Genomic DNA, 22,327 nt, shown 5'->3' on the forward strand with positions numbered 1-22,327 from the left:
GATTTGATTCATGATGTTGGGTTCTTAGTGCTATGATGGTTTTCCTAAAAATGCACTAAAAAAAAAATCAAATTGTCTTAATGTATTATAATTTATCATATTGTGCACTGAGACACTATTATTATTATTATTATTATTATGTTTTAATCTGTGGTCTTTTTTATTACTGTGTATTGTGTCCTCTTGTTTTTTTGCATACTTATGGTATTTGACTAAACTGTTTCTATATTATAATTTAAGCATGCTTTTAGATGTAAAGCACTTTGGTCTTTTTCATGTTGTTGTAAAGCACTGTAGAAAAAACTCTGATTGATTGACTGATTGATTGATTGATTGATTGATTGACTGACATCATATATCCTTCCCTATCCTATTGTAACAACCTGTATCATAACATATCACAATGGTATTGCATTGTATCGTAACAAAGTATATTGTTCTGTATTGTATTATATCATATTTTACGTTTAAAAAAAAAAAAAAGACTTTCAAAGATCATTATCATATTTTCCCATCTTGTACCATATTGTATCGTACTGTATCATATCAAACTGTATCATAACATATACTGTATCATTGTGCATTGCTCCATACTGTACTACACTGTATCATATCATATCATATCATATCATATCATATCATATCATACTGTACTGTATCATAAAAAAACTACATTATAACGTATTGTACTGTATCCCTTGTCTTGTTCATAGGCTGGAGCTCAGCCCAACAACCTTTCCCTCCCAAGGTCACCGTGTGCTTCATCTGTCCCTGCTGCTAACGACCCATCGCAGAGGCCGAGTATCTGGCAGCAGACCAATCAATAACCGTACTAATCAACAGCGATGCTGATTGTTTTCCACTGATGAGGCAGACGAGCGGTAAAGCTAAAGGCTGCGTGTGTGCAATCATCTCCATGTCTCATAATACTCCTGCTCAGGCAGCTTAAGTGTAGATCACATCTACTGTGTGAGCTTCATTTCACAGACGCCGCTGCGTTTTATTTCATCAATATCCACATTTTCACATAATCGGTCGTCTATTACCACGCAGCAGCGTTCCAGTCCGTTGTAACTGGGTGATGTAAAAACAATAAATACTGTAATCACTCTGAGACGAATCATTCTCCTCAAGCGTTCAATTAAGTAAAAAGCTGAATGTTGAGCTTAAATTCCACTATATTATTGATCATGATATGTTGAAACTAGTCCATCTTGGCTCCTGTTCTGTATGTTTTATTCTTTCAGTACAGGGCTGAGTCATATGTAGAAGTAATGTAGTAAATGACTGTTGCTGGGGGAGTAGAAATACTTTCTAATACTTTGATGTTAATGAAATTACAGATGCACCGATAATACTTTTTTCCAGACAAGTACAAGAACTTACATTTGATTACTTGCCGATACCGAGTACCGATATGAGTACTTAATAATACCATTCAAGGTTATTATCGTTAACGAAAACTAACGAAATGACGAAAACTAGAATTGTAAAAACATTTTTGTTAACTGAAATAAATAAAAACTATAATTAAAAGAAAAAAAATGATAACTAACTGAAACTGTATTGTGTCTTTACAATTTAACTAAAATGTATAAAAATTATGGATAAAATTCCCTTCATTCTCATCTTCGTCAGTGTCAGATTGATATGAAATCGATACATTTCCCTCGAGCAATTTTAGCTAGCGGCACCATACAGCACTTAACTGTCCGTCACTTCTCGTCACTTGTCGTTCAGAGTCATCTTCTCATCCTCACTCTACCTGGAATATGAAGTTATTTGAATACGAGAAAAGATATGAAAAAACTAAAACTAATACTAAAACTAAGCATTCAGACCAAAACGAAAACTAATAAAAACTAGCAAACCTGCTCTAAAAACTAATTAAAACTAACTGAATTAGAGAAAAAAAAGTCAAAACTAAATAAAACTAAACTATAATGAAAAACCCAAAACTATTAGAACCTTGATCCCATTCCAGTTCTTAGTTCCTTTTGTAAATGTGTTTTATTGTTGTTGTCATTAGTCTGACTGGAACAAAGTGCTGCTACTGACATTTAATGTGTTGGAATGAGCGTTTCTCAATCAATCCACCAGAGGGCACCGCTCTTAATTAACCATACTGGACAAATATCATAAAGAAGAGTGAAGTTTTTTGAGACGAAGAAGAAGAAAGTAAATAATAACAATCATGGCAACGACAGAGGAGGTAATACTAATGTGGATACTAATGTTGATATGATGTTGAATTAAGCAAAAAAATCTGCCAATGGAGGAAGTGAAAATTATCTTGGTAAGATTTCTTGAAATAAGATTTTCCAGATCTATTGTCTAAAAATAAGTTCTTATATCTCACTGAAAAGTTACTGTTTAGGTGATTATGTCTTATTTTAAGTGTGATGAGATATTTGGGCTAGAAATGAGAAAAATACACTTGGTAAGATTTGGATTTTTTTTCCAGTGCAAAGGTTTGTACTGTAGAATGAAAAATAAAACTAAAGATTTGTCCGATAATGTAAGAAAAAAAAGTAAAGATTTACACCGTACCATAAAAACCATAGTAAAAAAAAAATTGTACCATAATGTGAAAACTAAAAATTTGTACCACACTGTCTAACGAAAATAATGTTAAAATCTAAAATTGGTTTGAAAAATGTAATTTACGATCCGATATTGAAGCCAAGGTATCTATAAGCTACCACAAAAACCATAGATACAGATGAATTTCTCTTGAAAATAGTCTCTTAAAATGTGTGTCGCATCGTCGGTCATTTGCAGCGTTAATATTTCTTGATTGAAGAATACATTTAAGTCCAATTACGGTGTTTTTTGTTTGTCTGCTTTAACCTGTAGGAGTTTGTGCAACATGTTCTACTGCATCTGCAAAGTTACTGTTTCCACTTCACAAACCTACTATAGGAAGAATATTCTGATATAAACTGTAGCTCAAGGTTCTAACAGTTTTGGATCTTTCATTATAGTTTAGTTTTATTTAGTTTTGTCTTGTTTTCTCAGATTCAGTTCGTTTTAATTAGTTTTTAGAGCAGGTTTGCTAGTTTTTATTAGGTTTTTTTTTTCTAAATGATTAGTTTTAGTTTTTTCGTATCTTTTCTCTTCTTCTCCGTCATATTCACATAAATCCCAGACAGGACTCTGCTGCTTTCTCCAAACTTTAGTCTCCATGTTTCCAGGTAGAGTGGGGACCAGAAGATGACTCCAAACAAGTGACAAGAAGTGATGGACCGTGATGTGCCGCTAGCTAAAATTGCTCGAGCAAAATTAATCAACTTCATATCAATCCGACATTAACAAAGATGAAAATGAAGGGAATTTTATCTGTAATTTTTAGAGGTTTTAGTTAGTTTCCTAAGCTCACGATACAGTTTCAGTTAGATATCGTTTTTTCTTTTATAGTTTTTATTTATTTCAGTTAATGAAAGTGTTTTTTCAATTCTAGTTTTCATTTCGTTAGTTTTCGTTAACAATAATAACCTTGCTGTAGATGTAGTAAAATATATTGACAAATAATCTTCTGTAAATATCACTAGGGGTGGGTATTGCCAAGAATCTGGCGATACGATACAAATCACAACACTAGGGTCACGATACGACATATCATGATACATCATGATACTGTTAAAAAGGCCATTTTTTGTTTGTTTCTTTTTCTTTTAAATGATTATTTCCTTGAAGAATTGAATTACACCAGAAATATGCACAAATACTAAACATTTTTATTTGATCGCAACAGGATCTAATGCTATATCACAAAAAGTTCCTGTGTTCAAACTGAAATTCTGTTTTACAGACATTACAGTTTAAGATCCTGTTCAAATGTTCATATTCTATTAGTTCAGAACCAACATCAGAACATTTTTGTGCAATCCCAACAAAGGAACAAACATCTGCATCTCAGACAGTAAAAAGTGCTTTTAGGATGTTTCAAATAACCATTATTTAATAAAAAAAGTGTTAAAAAATAAGAAATAAATTAGAAACAAAGAAAAACAAACAAAAAATGAACTTCTGCTATATCTACATTTGAATAAATACCTAAAAATATCGATACAGTACTTTTTCATATCGATACAGTATCGTGACATGAAATATTGCAATATATTGCAGAACCAATATTTTCTTACACCCCTACGTATCACCCAGCCCAGCCAATATATTATTTTATTTTCATACCAAAAATAATATAAGACCAATGACTGTGAAAAGATCAAATGAGACACAAAACTGAGCAGGATAAATTATTACTAATCTGTATGTTGCTAATGGAAACCAGTCACTTTACAGCCAAACTGAATTCAATAAAAACCTGATTATGAGGCTTTCAATCTCAAAACAATAATGTGTAATAAGGGAAGCGAGTCATTTCCTGTTATGAAAGCACTCATCAAACTTTTCATTATGGTAACGTGATATGTGATGATTTTCTGGCAGGAGCTCAGTTTGTTGGAGGTGGTCGGGCTCCAGGTAGATTAGTCAGTTTACAGCCATGCATACCGTAACATAATAATCAATTACCCCCCATAACATAATCCAATTAGACCTCAGAGGATCCAAGAGCTGACATCCAATGAACCATGTTCATCAGTCATCAAGAAATCTAATAGAACATGTCCTCGGGGCTTTGCTGCGAGTACAAATCCAGTTTGAGGATTCCTCTGGGACCACGGTGGCATCAAAAATTGAACATGTGGTGCATCATATGTCTGCAGACTGAGCTGGACCCACAGTTATTAGACGGCGCTGATAAAACATCAGAGTAGGAGCAAAAAAAGCATCAGATTCACTGACGTCTAGATCGGGTTTCATGGAGGTTTCCATTTACTACATGACTTTCTACATCAGTACAACAGCATCTAGAAAAAAACATCACATCTATTCGACCTTGACCGACACAAACAGACCAGATGAACTGATGAGATTTATTTACATTACGTTAAAATATGGAAAAATTAATAATCCTGTTGCATCTTTTACATCAATGCTTGTTTTGTTTGCATCTCATTTCCTCCTTATGTTGTTTTTTGTCTCATCTGAGTAACTTAACCCTTTCATTCATGGTGGTCACTCCAGTGGACAGTTCTTCTCCAGCTGTTCTCTTGTATATTCACAGGTTTTGTTGTTTTAGTTCCATATCAGCCAACACAGTGGACGCTCATGCATTAGCCCATACACCGACATTCATACCATTACTGTAACTTTGCTGTTCTTGATAAATCTGATCTGTAGTAACATGTTTGAGTGGAAATCAGTTGCTAATTGTTATAAGACTGTAATTAACAGTTTTCTTTTCTTTTTTTTTTTTTGGCATAGTATCTCCATGAAGTAACAACTAGTATTAGAGTATGTTAAAATATGAGAAAACATCTGATTGCTACATTAAAAATGTTTATTCTATAGTTTTCACACAGTTTATCACTTTCTAATAATGGGTTTTAAATACATGTTTCTTTGCTTCAAAATTTAAACACATGGTTTTTGTTACTTCATGAAAAATAGGTTCATTTAAAAAATTTCAATTGCATTGTTATTTTCAGGCCCAAAGAGGAATAAAAACAATCAGGAAAAAAATCTTGACTAAGGTTCTCATAATTCATGCATGAAAGGGTTAACTAAGCCATTATGTGTAATATTTGCATTACAATATATATATAAAAAAAAAAAACCTAAAATGAATAAAATATATTTAGTTGTGTTCTTAGTGTCATGTTGCATCTGTTACATCATCTTATTTCTGTCACATTTTGGTTCTTTTTTTGTTGTTTTCATCTTGTATGTAATTATTAGTCACATTTTTTACTTTTACCAGTAGTCTTACAAAGCTATGAACTGTAATATTTCCATTAACCTCCTCAGACCCAGCTATGGGTTTTCTGTCCATATCTGTGGACAAGAGTTTCACAACTTTATACAAAAAAAAAAAAAGAGAGAACTGTCCACCACAAAGGACATTCCATAAAAATTTTAAAAACTGTATCTGAAAAAACTGTTGAATCATGATGTTTCCAATCTAGGCCCTGATTTAATAAAAAACAAAAAAGCTGGTACTTTGCTGACATTTCCTGGGTCTTAGGTTAAAATATATAAAATGAATAATCCATATATTTTGTTGCACTCTTAATTAATGTATTCTTGTACATTTTAAATTGTTTTTTGTCTTGTTTTCATCCTTTTTTTCCTTGTTTTTGTCTTTTATTTTACGTTGTTTTGATCTTCTCTGCATGATTTACTGAAATGGTAGTGTGACATTTACATAAACATATATAATGACTAGGCTTATGTTCTGTCATGTCAATGTCAAATCAATGCCCAGTGATCAATAAAACTGTTCATTTCGATTGCTAACACCATCTGTTAGAATTATAGATCTAGTCTGTATTCTACATGTACTTATTATAGTTCATTTAATTTACTTCTTTTACTGCTTCCTTTAACTGTATTTCTACTTATTCCTCTGTTCATTTATCTATTTATTTCCAAAGTTAGGTCCCAAAATTCACAAATACTGTGTTTAAAATCAGACCACTACAGGTTTATTTATGATATTAAACTTTATAAATTCCACTTGATAAGCAGAGTTGATGGAATAAGGGAACAAAATAAGCACAAAATCAATTACAGGTGTGTTTTTGTCCAATTTTCATTATGTTTTGATCTAATTTTGATCATGTTTTTGCCTTGTATATGATTTTAGAACCGTTTTTCATCTTGTTTTTTATCTTTTATGCTCTATTTAACGTTCATTAAAAGCTCAAACATCAGCCTTTTAACTCAAATCATGGTTTGGTATTTCTCATGTTGTCGTTCTACCATATAACCCAGTCCATCACATACTGAATACATTATTGTATGTTGTCCCAAGCACTGAGTAATGATATTGATATTGTTCCTAAAAATCCACTACTAGTCTGTTATATTATTTCTGTTTCTGTTGGTTAGAGTAAAAATCATCATGTAGAGTTGGATGTGAGTGGACGGTTTGTGTTTCACAGTGAATCAGAACGATTACACTATGGAACAAAGAGAGATGTTTCTTCACGGTGGAGATTGGACGGAGCTGATCCTCTGCACAAAAGGAAAAAGTGAAGCTCTGACAGTTTCTGGCACTGGCAGGTGGAGGAAAGAGGGAATGTCCGACATGTTTACTCACTTCAGTAAAGTCAGGGATAAAACAAATGGGCTGAGGCCGAGGCGAGGGCGGAGCTGGTGGAGGGGACGGAAACTGGATTTGGGGGAAATTAGGGCTTAACCCTATAAGGACTAGGGCTGTGTATTGGCAAGAATCTGGTGATACGATACAAATCACAATACTAGGATCACGATACGATATATCACGATATATCATGATACTGTTAAAAAGGTAATTTTTTGTTTGTTTCTTCTTTTTTAAATGATTATTTCCTTGAAGAATTGAATTACACCAGAAATATACACAAATACTAAACACATTTTATTTGATCAGAACAGGATCTAATGTTATATCACAAACTTTCCCTCTGTTCAAACTTCAATTATGTTTTACAGACATTACAGTTTAAGCCTGTTCAAATGTTCATATTCTATTAGTTCAGAACTAACATCATAACATTATTTTTGTGCGATCCCAACAAAAGAACTACCATCTGCCTCTCAGAAAGTAAAAAGTGCTTTAGGATGCTTCAAATAACCATTATTACATTAACATATTATAAAAAAATTACCAATAAAAAATATATGGTGGGTTGAGAGAAACAATCACAAAATATAACAGACATGACAAACTGAGTGTGAAACTGCAGCACTGTGGTTCTGTTTATCTGTCAAATGTTCATTGTGGTCAGTTTCAGATGCTGCAGCTCTTTCATAATTCATAGTTTGAGTTCTTGTTTGTTCAGTATTAATTGTCAGCCTTGGAAATCCAAGTTGGACTGACTGTACATATCCTGACCAAGGAAAATAAAATTCTCTCTTTGTGCAGTAATCTACACCTGGATTTACTGCTTCTGTCCAGAATAATATACATTATATAGACTAAATGTTGTCTAAAATTAATGTTTATTTGCAACATAGTACAGCAAACTATTACATGATCAAAACAAATTAATTTTAGCAAAAAAAAAAAAAGTCTCTGTTTTGAATGTCTGGGGTCACCAGAAATTTGTGATGTTAAAATGGGGTCACGAGCCAAAAAAGGTTGGAACCACTGCTTTAATGTTTTAATTTATGTTTATTTTTATTTTTACTTAACCTTATTTAGACGGGCAAACAATTAAGAACAAGTTCTTATTTACAAATGAGACTTCTATTTTGAATGTTTTCCTGTGGTTGACTTCCACATCCTCCTTATTCAACAATGTTTTATGATGAAAAACTCTGTAATAATGTAAATATTATGGAAGTCATGGTGCATTTTTATATATTTTGGACGACATCAACTTCTAAATCCATAAAAATCCTGTTCTGGTCTCCAGGGTCACATGGTCCACGTGAAATGAGCTCGGTTTCGTCTTTTCGTTTGTTGTCGGGTCAAACACAGCGCCCACCGCCAGGCGACTGGAAAATAACTTGTCAAGACCCATGTGAAACGGAGAAGGAAAAGCCCCGAGGGCGAAATTTCAATCAATGTCTCCTTGTCCTTTCACCACAGCAAATTAGATTGTGTCCCTGCATGAGAGGGACGTGACCCTGAACTGACACGAGGATCAGGGGCAGAGCTTTGACAGGTACGAGCGGCGCTGGCGAGGCGGCGGCGTGTGCAGGCAGAGGTCGCTGCTGCCGCCCCGAGGACGCTCTGGGTCACAAAGAGTCTCTAAAACCCAATGTCAAAGTTCAACGATCAGAGAGACACGACAATAACCATCAGCTACGACCATTAACGAGCAACTTCTGACAGACTTCATCTGCATTCGGTCATTACTTTGTTTATTTTCTTCAGTTTGATTCATTTTCTTGATTAGTTTGTTGATTTTCTTCCTTATTTTATTCATTTTTATTCACTTTGTTGATAATTTTGGGTTTTTTTGTCTTTGTTTTTATTATTTTGTTCCTTTTTTGCTCATTTTGTTCATTTTCATCATTTTTTAAAATAATTTTGTTCAGTTTAATTAATTTCCTTGATTAGTTTGTTAATTTTTTTTTTCCATTATCTTCCTTATTTTGACCATTTTTCACATTTTGTTGATAATTTTGTTAATTTTGTCTTAGTTTTTTGAGTATTTTTGTTCCGTTTTTGCTCCTTTTGTTCATTTTCTGTTAGCTTTGTTAATGATTTGGATCATTTTTTATTAATTTTATTCAGTTTTATTCATTTTCTTGATTATTCTTAATTTCTTTTTCATTTTCCTTCTTATTTTGTTTATTTTATTCACTTTGTTGATAATCTTGTTCATTTGTGGCTCCTTTTGTTCTGTTGTTCATTTAATTTATTTTTGTTAGTTTGTTAATGTTTTTAATCTTTTTTTTTTTTTTTTGTCCAGCATTGTTCACTTTCTTGATAATTTGGTTAATTTTGTAACTAATTAGTTTTTGTTTGGTTTGTTTATTGATTTTGTTCATTTTCTTGATTATTTTCTCATTGTTTATTAACAATGTTCAATTTTGTTCATTTTTTTGAGTATTTTCTACATTTTGTTAATTGTTTTCTTAATTTTTGCTCATTTTGTTCATTTTTAATCAAACTGTTGGTTATTTTACTGATTCTTTTATTCAGTTTCACTTATTTTGTGTTGATTTTATATTTTTCTCCACATTTTTTTTGCTCATTTTGTTGATCTTATTTTATTCAGCTAATTTTCTTTAATTATTTTATTAATTTCAGTCACACTTTAAGTAAAATGACAAAGTATTAAGACATTTTGGGTATTACCTGGCAACATAAACACAAAAGAACCTCATGTCAATAATGTTTCCATGGTGATGACACCAATGATCGTGATTAAATTATGATATTAAAACGACTGAAGACAAATTATAACAACATAAATATAAAATGATACAAACGCTGTCCTTCTATTTTCGTGTTCCGGTCTTATAAACATCAGTGACGTTCTGCTGTCTCTGCAGAACCATGCATGTTGTACAGTATGAACTAAAAAGCTGCAGTGACTGGAAAAAGCAGTCGGGACTAATTGATGATGAAAATGTGAGCGTCTGAAAGGCTGAACTGCTGCATCACTGCTCTGATTCTGTTAAACTCAGAGATGATGCATTTCCATACTGACGAGGTGCCAACATCCTTTTTAACTGTGAGTTCTGTTTGTGGTCACGGCCCAATTAACTTTAAAAAAAAAAAAAAAAAGTCCAAGTATTGATTTGACTTGATATATTTTCAATGTGTTGCTGCTTTTTGTCCATTTAGAGGTCTGAGGGTGAAGAAAGAGCAGAGAAACTGAGTCCAAAACTACAAAAACATTATTTCTTTTTCAGATTTTACACTAAAGAACATTAATATAAGGCAGTGTTGTTCAACCTTGGGGTCGGGACCCTATATGGGGGTCACCCTGGAATTCAAATGGGGTCGCCTGGAGAATCAGCGTTCAGTTTTCTATGCTCCATATATCTGGAACAAACTACCAAAAAATATCAGGTCTGCTGAGAGTCTGAGTTCTTTTAAGTCCAGGTTAAAGACTCACCTGTTCACTGCTGCGCTGACTAAAAGGCTTTTGACTTTTTAAATTTTATATTCTCTTTTGAAACTCTGCACTGCAACTCTTTAATATGTGTGTTTTTATTTTTATTATTTTTTTATTTATGTGTTGTTTTCTTACTTGCTGTTTTTAATCACCTTTTACATGTTTCTTTTACAATGTTTTAAATGTGGTTCTTTTTCCCTGTCGTTGTATTTCAATGTCCTGTGTGAAGCACCTTGAATTGCCTTGTTGCTGAAATGTGCGATACAAATAAAATAGCCTTGCCTGAAATTTCTAGTAATTGATAAAAAATAAAATAAAAAACGTACTAATAAAAAATATATGGTGAGTTGACAGAGACAATCCCAATATATAAAAGACATGACAAACTGGACAAACTTTGACTGGAGCTCACACATCCAAACAGCACTGAAAGAATCCAGATTACTGACAGGAAAGGAATGAACAGGATTATGGAAGTACACGATATGGACAAAAGTATTGGGACGCCTTGTTGAATTCAGGTGTTTCTTTTCTATCTGGGGTCTGGGATACAAAACAATAATGATCCTCTCATTTTATTCCAGGAGCTGCCCCTTCTCTGCCCAATGAACCCGATACCAGATACTGCTAAAAATAAAGCAAAATGTTTTGAACAGACAGGACAATACTGAGGTAAACCAAGATATTTTTTACAGCGTACTTCACTGTTCGGAAAGTTATGACCCATCCCTATTCTCTGTATATTTTAGAGAATGATGTTAGTTTTGGACTGAAGCCTGAAGAGTTAAAGGGTTTAATACATTGTTTTTCAACCGTGGGGTCGCCTAGAATTGAAATGGGGTTGTCTGAAATTTCTAGTAATTGATAAAAATAATTTAAAAAAAACTTACTAATAAAAAATATATGGTGAGTTGACAGAGACAATCCCAATCCATAAAAGACATGACAAACTCTGAGTGTGAAACTGCAGCACTGTGGTTCTGTTTATCTGTCAAATGTTCATTGTGGTCAGTTTCAGATGCTGCAGCTCTTTCATAATTCATAGTTTGAGTTCTTGTTTGTTCAGTATTAATTGTCAGCCTTGTAAATCACAGCTGGACTGACTGTACATATCCTGACCAAGGAAAATCAAATTCTCACTTTGTGCAGTAATCTACACCTGGATTTACTGCCTCAGTCCATAATAATATACATTATATAGACTAAATGTGGTCTAAAATTAACGTTTATTGACAATATTGTATTGCAAACTATTACATGATCAAAAACAAATGAACCCATTCATGCATAGTGGTCACTACAGTGGACGGCTATTCTACAGCTGTTTCTCTTATTATATTTTCAAGGATTTTATTATTTAGTTCCATATCAGCCAACACGGTGGACACTTAAGCATCATCCCATACACTGACATTCATACCATTACTGTAACTTAGCTGTTGATAAACCTGATCTGCACTAACATGTTTGAGTGTAAATCAGGTACTTGTAATTGTTTGTTAGATGTCATTAACATTAAGTTTTTTGGTTTTTTTTTTGCATATAATCTCCATAAAGTGAGTAATAACTAGTATTAGAGTTTGTTAAAATGTGACAAAACATCAGAATTAACAATATTTTAAAAATGATTTTAACCCTTTCATGTATACTGGTCACTACAGTGGACAGCTATTCTACAGCTGTTCTCTTGTATATTCATGGATTTTGTTGTTCTTTCCGTTGTTTTTTTTTTTTTTTTTTTTTTTTAAACATAGCTTTATTAAAGTTTTAAGACACTAAACTTTTCCGATATGAATTGGTAACATTATGTAGATCTCCCCTGAGCATAAACCCCCAGAATCACAAGCCCTCCCCATAGTTTTCACACATTTTATCAGTAAATACATGTTTCTGTGCGTCCAAAATTAAATGTGTGGTGTCCAGCTGAGTGGACATTTTTGCAACTTCATGAAAAATAGGTTCATAGGAATTTTTTTTCACTATTTTTTTTGTTTTTGTTTTTTTTTCCCAGAAGAAAATTTTCAATCACATTGTTTTTTTCATGCCTAAAGAGGAATAAAAACACTCAGGAAAAAAATTTTGATTAAGGTTCTCATAATTTGTGCATGAAAGGGTTAATTTCAGCAAAAAAAAAAAGTCTCCGTTTTGAATGTTTGGGGTCGCCAGACATTTGTGATGTTAAAATGGGGTCACGAACCAAAAAAAGGTTGGAAACCACTGATAGAAGGCTTTGTTGTAAAAATATAGCATAGAAGACTAACTTTCCAGCAGCTAACGTGCATCAGGATGTTTTCCAATTCCACTAAAAACAGATGTACTGACAGCATAAGTGGAAAATTGGCAAGATTTATACTGGATCCATAGGCAACACAAGACAGAAGCTTTACTAAATCATGCAACGTAATCAGGGGCTGAATCAAAAAGAGGCCTGTATCAAATGAGATTTATCGGTCTGGTTCTTCTCAAACGCAAACGATGCTGATGAAACTGATGCAGCAGCAGGAGGAGGAGGAGGAGGAGGAGGAGGAGGAGAGGATGAAGAGGCTGCAAACGTTGCATCCTCAGGGACCGACAGGGGTCAACACCAGGTTTTAGCACTTGGTTAAGGTTTCAAAGGTCAAAGGGCAAAGCAGGTCAAAGATACAGTAGGAAGGTCAGGGCGGCGGATAAACGGATCGATGTCCTTCTGTGAAAACATCTGAGTCCTGATGGATGTAGAGACCTAACCATTATCAACCATTACAACATGTGACACAATGAAACGCATAAAGAAGACCCTCTCCAGCTCAGTGTTTTAGTTCATTTATGTTCATTTTCTTGGTTATTTTCTGCTCTTTTCATTGGTTAGTTTGTTCATTTTTGACTCATTGTGTTGACTATTTAAATGATTATGGGTTTTTTTTGCCCATTTTGTTGATTATTTTACCCCATTGTTTGTAATTTTGTTCATTTCTTGTTCTTTTGTAGATCGTTTTCTTCATTTAATAGATTATTTGGTTCATTTTAATGTTAGTTTCCTCATTTTTCTTTGTATTTAGTTCAATGTGTAGTTATTTGGTAATTTTGTTGGTTATTTTTGGCAGATTTTTAGACAGTTTTGTCCATTTTTATTGATTTTGTCGACTGTATCGTTCTTTTTTTTTTTTCAAAATCAGTTTATTTTTTCTCATTTCGTTCATTATTTTGTTCATTTGTCTTCAGTTTGACTTTATTTTCTTCACATGATTATTAGATTATTTTCTTCATTTTTTTATGTTAGTTTTCTTCAGTTTTCTATGTATTTAGTTCAATGTGTACTATTTGGCAATTTTGTTGGTTATTTTTGGCAGGTTTTTTAAACTTGTTTGCCCATTTTTTTTTTAAAAATTTTGTCAACTGTTACTATTACTACTGCTACTATTGTTCATTTAAACTCATTTTATTCTTTATGTTTTAATATTTTCTCCTTTTCATTCATTATTTTGTTCATTTGTCATCATTTTGATTTTATTTTCTTCACATTATGTTTGTTTATAAGATTATTTGGTTCATTTTTTATTTTGTTAGCTATCTTGTCCAGTTTTTAGTATATTTTTACAGATTCCTCGACTACTGTGCCCATTTTATTCATGTTGATCATTTTATTCATTTTTGTTTGTTGATGTTTTACATTAGTGCTTATGTTGCTCATTTCACTTAATGCTATAAAAGACTTTGGCCAGGTTTTGTCAGGAAAAAAATAAATGAATGTAAACTTATTTCAGGAGCTTCACAGATAAACTTTAACTCCTCAGACAACCTGGCCTTTAATTTACTTGGAGCTGTAAACACCTGTTCTCCTGTTCTTTAAAGTGTGGCCGATGCTGCTTTGAGCTCAGTTAAAATGCTGATGAGTCTTATAGTGAGAGCTGATTGCCAATTCCTCACTTTAATTAATTCAGCAAGAAACACTAAACTAATCAGTAACCTTGTAACCTGCAAACGGCGATGACGAGAAACACAAACACCGACCGCAGCGTCTTTCTTTTGGGACTCAAACAAACAAAGCAGGCCTCTCCTTAGGCTTTCATCAAATATTAAATAAGGATATGGTGATTTATGTGGCTCATGGATGCAAAAAAGTGCTTTAAAAACAAGATGTTAGTGTCCGAAAAGTGAAACAAAAGCGTTAACTTCTGCGTAAAATCCCTATGATGTGTCACTTTGAGGGCAGTTAACGTCCGGCCTGCAATCTGAACGCTGTGTGCACTTGTATAACAGGCGATATTTTCTAAAGGAAAACAAACAGCCAGTGTTTGCCCAGAGATAAGAGCAGCTGCTGCACACCTGCCCGCCGCCCGCCGCTCACCCGCCGCTCCTCCTGGACGACTGCACGGCTATTGTTGAAGCAAACAGGCAGGTGAAGTGAGGGACGCCATGTCCACGCACAAGCACACGCACACGGTGTAGGTTTCACCACCCGTGTAATTACCAACGCGTCCTTGACGTTCAGAATAAACCGGATCATCTGTAGGAGTTCAGGAGGAGCGACGACCTCCATGACCAGACACGATGAGACGCATGTGGAGGCCGATCATGTACGATAGAGGAGAGAGATGGAAGTGGGGGCGTAATACGATCATCATGATATATTGCGATATATTTACCTCCGCCAAGTGTAATGGCAGAGGTTTTGTCTGTCTGTCTGTTAGCAAGATACTCAAAAAGTTATGGACGGATTTTCATTAAATTTTCAGGATACTGGCCAAGGAACCAATGATTAAATTTGGTGGTGATGGGGGGGGGGGGTGTTATTTGTTTTGTCTGTCTGTTAGCAAGATAACTCAAAAAGTTCTGGACAGATTTGGATGAAATTTGGGGGGGGGGGGGGGGGGGGGGTTGACTGATCTGCCCTGGCAGAAGTCTGTGCTCTCTGAGTGCTTTTCTAGTTACTCTGCCAGGAGGTATTGTGATCACTTTGCTTTGTGTGTTTGTTGTTTGTTTGTTTGTTAGCAACTTTACAGGAAAACTCTTCCACCCCATCTTTCCCAATCTTCCCACAGATAGGCCTAGGCCCTGGGACCAACCCATTACATTTTGGGCCAAGTAGGCCAAAGTTCAGGTCACAGCAAGGTCACAACATCTAACAATTTTCCTATCTGTCATCATGTGAGCCATTTTCAAAAATTCATAAAAAATTCAAAACGACTCCGATTAGCCTCCAATTGGATCACCCGTAGCTTAGGACAATATCTTGTATCTGGCACAAAATTGTCCACATCCACTGTGGAATGTGGACTCTGTGGACATTTACATTTAACACTGAAAATCCCATTGACCACACATTTTTCATTATAACTCAACAAAACTGATTGGAATTGAATCTAATTTGACATACACATGACTGGTACCAAGCTTCAACTTTTTCTGCTGTATGGAACAACCTGGAAACTGTTGAATTTAAACAGAAATAGTCGATCCACACATGCACACCGTTCGGTGTGTTTGGCGGAGGTTTGCGTTCTCTGAACACTAGTTATGGTTATGTTTTCATCAGGGTTTGTCTGTCTGTCTGTCTGTCTGTCTGTTAGCAACATAACTCAAAAAGTTATGGGCAGATTTTGATGACATTTTCAGGAAATGTTGATACTGGCACAAGGAACAAATGATTAAATTTGGGTGGTGACTGGAGGGGGGGGGGGTGGGGGGGTTGATCTGTCTTGGCAGATGTCTGCGCTCTCCCAGTGCTTTTCCAGTTTTTTGTAGCATCATGATTTTTTGCCTCTGGGCATCAACACCAACAACTATCGCTATGATTATTGTCATCACAATGTGAAAGTTTTTGTCTTTCAGGTTTATTCTGTTTATATCATCAAATAAATCAGACACTTTTACTTAACTTTACTCCAGATTTAGTGTTTGTCATGTTCTGACCATAAACGAATAAATAATCATCTTTATTGTAGTTTTGATTTTGTTGGAGAACTCTGATTCTGCATATTTTCCTCATATCAAGTGAAACAAAGAAATCAGCAATAAATCACCAAAGAAGAGACAGCACGTTGTTTGGGTCTTAAGTGGTTTTCATCTCGTCTAAGGTTTTTGTCTCATTTCTGTTTTTAACTTAAAACCAAAAATACAGATCTAGTTTTTGCAATGTTGAGTCAGAACCAAAAATTAGCCTCTTTCAGGAAACAATACCTTGATGTTTGTTGTGATAACTCCAACTCCCAGTAACTAGTGACTTAAATGAACAAAACTAGAATAAAGTCAGATACTAAGCTTGTGTTTCAGTCTTTTATGAACCACTTAAAACCCTTAAATAACCACCTGGTTAATTCGATTTTGACCTCAGAACCAAAAAATCAGCCTCTTTCAGGAAACAATGGAAACAATATTTGGATAACTCCAAATATCCCAATAAATAGTGATTAAAATGATCAAAACTGGGATGAAATCAGACACTAAAGTCATGTGTTAGTCTTCTATAACCTCTGGATCCGTCAGAACCAAAAACCATCCTTTAAACTTGGAAGAAATAATGATTTATCGTGACAATTATCGATATCGACCATCAACGTCACACAATACATTATCACGATCACATTTTTCTCCATAAAAACACTCCGTCCTGCTGCCACGATGAAAACTCTCCAAGTCCATTACATGCAACCGCTGCACCTTAAAAACTCCATGAATCATTTCAGCACAAGGCAGGGAAACTGTAGATGGAAGCGACACCATTCACATCTAAAGTCACACAACACATACTTTTACACCGTGCAGCATCTCTGAGAGCGGCGCTGATAATAGCCTCTGTTAAGACTGCTCTAAATCCCAAAACAAATTAGAAATTTCCACACAATGGCCTATATTCGTCCGAGCATCACATTTGACATCAGTGAGATTTGCACAGTCCTGAGCTATGAGAGACACTTTAAATATAGACGGCATGGGAGGACAGTGTTGGTACAGTGTGGGCTGTGGGATTGTGAATGGATTATAATATTATGATATATGGCTGTATTCATTGGACTCTAGGTTTCAATGTGCCATCCACACATAACAACCAGTGCACAATGCAAGTATCACTTCTCAGCCAGCAGCAGAAAGCGCAGCATCGCATTGTGTGGATGCCATCCCAGATACACCTCTGAAAAGCCTCGAACTCACTCAACCTCCAAAAAGGTTTCCAGGAAAAGCAAGTCAGCTTCACACATGAGCTGCCAGTTGATGTGTTTGTCCAGGAGGGATCTATCTACACTTCAGCTCACAAACACTCCATGCTCCTCTTCTTTTCTCACACTTCTTCACAGATAATCATGAATATGTGAATTTAAGGCACATATTGTATTGTAACTAGGGATGTAACGATTACCGGTATAACAATAAACTGTGATAAAATTCCCAATGGTTAATATTACCGTTTAAAATATAATTATCATGATAACCATGTTTGATTACCACACTTTCAACACAAAGTTGATATGGAAAATGGTCAAACAATGTCCATAAGGTTCCATCTTTAATGCACATTTGTATGTTTGATGTTACATGTTAATATTTGAATGTTTCTGCCAAAAGAAAGTACATTATGCCTGTTATTTTATTTTGGGTTTTTTTTTTGGTTCTTTTTTTTTTTTTTTTTTTTTTTCAAAATACAACTTGGTTAAATTATCTCAGGTTGTGCATGAGACAAGAACTTTTTGAACATTTCAAGCACATTTCAACAAAACCGTGATAATAATGATAACCGTGATAATTTTGGTCACAATAACCATGATATGAAATTTTCACATCGTTACATCCCTAATTGTAACTGTGTTGTATTTCATGCTGCATGTCTCTTGGCCAGGACTCCCTTGGAAAAGAGGTTCTTAATCTCAATGGGATCTTTTTTTCCTGGTTTAAAAAAAATAAAAAATAAAAATACTACAGTCCAGACTGGCTGGAAGACAAACCAGAGATAAGGAGGATGCTTCAGTCCTCCAGTAACAACATGTGATGCTGTAGATAATCAGATGATATCTCAAATAACACAAACCAACTCATTACAAACGCTCTCTGTCTCCTTTATTTGTCCAGTCTGGATGGATTTGTGCATTACGCGTGTGAAACCGTGCATCTTTTCTAACCCTTGTGTTTGCAGAAGTCAGGGTAAATCCTACCTTCCAGCAGCAGCAGTAGAAGCACAACCACTGCGATGTTTCCTCCACACAAACCACAACTTGACCCCATATTTGCGAACCATAAGTGAAAGTTTCTGAATGAAAACGCGATTCAGAAAAGTTCCCCCTGAAAACCGGCCACTGACGCGGTGCGTAAAAACCCCAAATGTGCGCGTCCGGAGCGCGGAGCGGAGTCCTCGGTGTCCCACGGACGAGCTGCTGTGCGCGGCTCTGAGTCTGCGGGTCTGAGTGGCTGCGGACCAGGGGGAGGTCCACTCATCCTCTCATCCCCTCATCCACTCATCCCCCCACCGCCGCTTCCGCAGCCTGAGCTCAGGAAATTTAAGAGCATAATTCAGCAGCGGGTCAGCCATCTCATTAACACCCGGCGGGGGGAAAATTATTAACAATTATCATTAAATGCGCAGTGGGAGGACTTCAGAGCAGCAGCCTGTGCTTTTACAGACAGCTCTGAATACTGCTAGGAGCATGCGTTTTACTTCAGATGGAAAAGTTGGATCCAATAATAATACAGGTGAAAATTATAACGACAAACTATCACGATTCTGCATCACAACCCATACATTCTTCTAAAAATGTAAAAAACATGTAGCTTAACCCATATCAAACCTGCATTGTGCAATAATTCTGCATAAACACAGCTTCAAAACCTGCATTGTAGTTAGATCTATTAATGTTAAAGTTGCAAATTGGGATACTATCATGATTCTGCAACACAACCCATAGGTAGCTACTTCTAAATATGTAAAAAAAAAACAACAAAACATGTAGCTTAACCCACAACAAACTTGCATTTTGTAATAATCCTGCAAAAACACAGCTTCAAAACCGGCATTGTAGTCAGATCTAATAATATTAAAGTTGCAAATTGGGATACTATCATGATTCTGCAACACAACCCATACGTAGCTACTTCTAAATAGGTAAAAACAAAACAAACAAACAAAAAAACATGTATCTTAATCCACAACAAACCTGCATTTTGTAATAATCCTGCAAAAACACGGCTTCAAAACATATAAATGAACCTGTACTGCAGTTTGATCCAATAATATTATAGTTGAAAATCGGGATACTATCACGATTCTGGAACACAGCCCATATATAGCTACTTCTAAATATTGTAAAAAAACCCAAAAAAACATGTAGTTTAACCCATAACAAACCTGCATTTTGTAATAATCCCGCAAAAACACAGCTTCAAAACATATAAATTAACCTGCATTGTAGTTTGATCCAGTAATATTATAGTTGAAAATCGGGATACTATCACAATTCTGCAATACAACCCATATAGCTACTTCTAAATATGTAAAACAAACAAACAAAAAAACATGTATCTTAATCCACAACAAACCTGCATTTTGTAATAATCCTGCGTAAACACAGCTTCAAAGTCTTCATCTGCCCACGCCTATTTTTACAAATAAAGTGTAAGATTTAGGAAGATTAAGTGCAGATGTGCATGTGTTTTCATTAGTGTATGATCATGCAAAAATGAAAATAGATGTGTTTTTATCTATGGGGGGAGCAGGTCATCATCAGTCATGGCGACTATCGTGTTTTCACAGTTACTTCATGCACAAGTGATCTTCTTCTTCTTCTTTTCTCTAGTGTTGATCTTCTTTACTGCCATCAACTCAACACTTAATATCCCTTTAAACAAAAGCCCAGAACAGAAAAAACACTGACAACAAGAGTGTCTTCATGCGGCCACTGTCCAGGAGCATGAGGTGGTGTATTCAGTGGGCTGCAATCTGCAACTTCACCACTAGATGTCAACAATAATCACACACAGAATCTAAATTAAACTTACCAGATGATGAAAGTCACTCCAATTTTAGACTAAATCAGTGTTTCTCAATGGGGGACTACATGGGGAGTGTATGGAAGGAGAAAGATGAAAGGGGGGGCGCTGAGACAGAAATGGGGGGCGTTAGTCATCACAATGTATCAGTTGCAATGTCAACTAGCATTTTATCACAATGGTGAATTTCCATGATGCCCCCCCCCCCCCCCCCACGGTTGCAAATTTGTTTTGGAGGGGGTGTGGGGGTGGGGTGGCTAGAGGCACATGATGAGGTGAGGGGGCGTTTGTTCATAAAAGACTGAGAAACAATGGTCTAAATGGACATGAGCAGCTTTTATAACATTTATCTCATTAATTCGTCTGAACTCAGGGATTTTATGTCAAAACTTCATTCATGGGTTTTTTCTTGAAGTGTTGACAAAACTATTAATCTTTTTCTCAAAAGTATGACTTTTTCTCAGAATTCTGACTTTAATCTTAGAATTCTGACTTTTTTCTCAGAATTCTGACTGTCATAAATATTTTTTTTATTATTGTTCTGAGAAAAAAGTCAGAATTTTGCGAAAAAGACTGATAATTTTGCCAATGCTACAAGAAAAAAATGTGAATGAGGTTTTGACATAAAGTCCCGGAGTTCAGTTGAATTAATGAGATGAATATGATATGAAAGCTGCTTATGTGTCCATTAGCAGCTATGTCTGAATTCTGACTTTTTCTCTCTGAATTCTGACTTTAATCTCAGAATAATAATACAAAAATATATTGGACCTTAATTCTATTTATTTATTTTTTCCAGTGGCCCTAATCCTCTTCCGTAGTTTCCTCACATGTTGCTACACAGCAAAAGTAGATTTATGTGTTTATTCACTGCACTAGTGTCAATTTAACAGAAGTTTAGATTAAAAATGTACAAAAAGTGCATAGCATTAGCTTATTTTCTCCTTGTGTTGTAATGTTTGGTAGTGATATGGACCTTTACGTATATTCTGCCCTTGTAAATGTGTAAACTTTAGTGCTTTTACTAAAGTTTACACATTTACACATGCAGTGTCTTTTACCCATCAGCCCCTGCAGTGGTCAAACATCCACTGACCTGGTGCTTGTGTGGAGGTTACAGATTAGTGGTCTGACTAATGAGCCTTTTCACTGCTGAACTGCAGCCCAAACCACCATATGGATTAATAACACTTTATACTGGCAGGCTTTGCAGAGTGCGACTCATAAATTACACCCACCGAGCAGCTCTCCTGTTCCCGGCGTCAGGCTGTGGACGGGGGGACCTGTCCGGGCGGAGGGCGAGGCGGCGTTGGGGGCTGAGGCCTGTGTTAAAGTGCTGGACTCTGTGACCGGATAGTGTGGAGTGATGCATGGCTGCAGCCTCGGGGCAGGACACCAGTCACTCACACAGAAAACGCCTCCAATCGATGTCTTTGAACGTCGCAAGAGGCTGGAGCTCAGCGAGGCCGCCAAAGGAGCAGGAAGCTGGAGGAAGAGGAGATCATATTCATCTGTTACTGTAGAACTTTGGTGTGGACTGGACCAGGACTGGACAACGACAGCAGTTCAGTGACAATATGACCTGGAGTGGTTTAAAAACAATAAAATACTAGGACATGTTTAACCCTTTCATGCATGAATTATGAGAACATTAATCAAGATTTTTTTCTTTATTCCTCTTTGGGCATAAAAAAACCCAATGCAAGTTTTTTTGGTTTTTTTTATGAAGCTATTTTTCATGGAGT

The 22,327-nt window shown here is 35.4% G+C and overlaps 2 protein-coding genes across 3 annotated transcripts in view; both read right to left on the reverse strand.

Annotated features, from left to right (window-relative positions):
• The window catches only part of LOC115434343 (proto-oncogene tyrosine-protein kinase receptor Ret-like), a 73,164-nt gene extending 54,180 nt beyond the window's left edge, over window positions 1-18,984 (reverse strand). For both annotated transcript variants that reach the window (XM_030156246.1, XM_030156247.1), the window contains exon 1: window positions 18,755-18,984. In XM_030156246.1, coding sequence (XP_030012106.1) covers window positions 18,755-18,824 — 70 coding nt within the window. In that variant the 5' untranslated portion in view covers window positions 18,825-18,984. The remainder of the gene's footprint in view (window positions 1-18,754) is intronic.
• A 2,939-nt stretch (window positions 18,985-21,923) lies between these two features.
• Window positions 21,924-22,327, reverse strand: part of LOC115434353 (heparan-alpha-glucosaminide N-acetyltransferase) — a 65,303-nt gene continuing 64,899 nt past the window's right edge. The window contains exon 17 of the mRNA XM_030156264.1: window positions 21,924-22,067. Within this exon, the coding sequence (XP_030012124.1) occupies window positions 22,040-22,067 (28 nt within the window). The 3' untranslated portion in view covers window positions 21,924-22,039. The remainder of the gene's footprint in view (window positions 22,068-22,327) is intronic.

This window comes from Sphaeramia orbicularis, chromosome 15, assembly GCF_902148855.1.
Source record: "Sphaeramia orbicularis chromosome 15, fSphaOr1.1, whole genome shotgun sequence".
NCBI lineage: Eukaryota > Metazoa > Chordata > Actinopteri > Kurtiformes > Apogonidae > Sphaeramia > Sphaeramia orbicularis.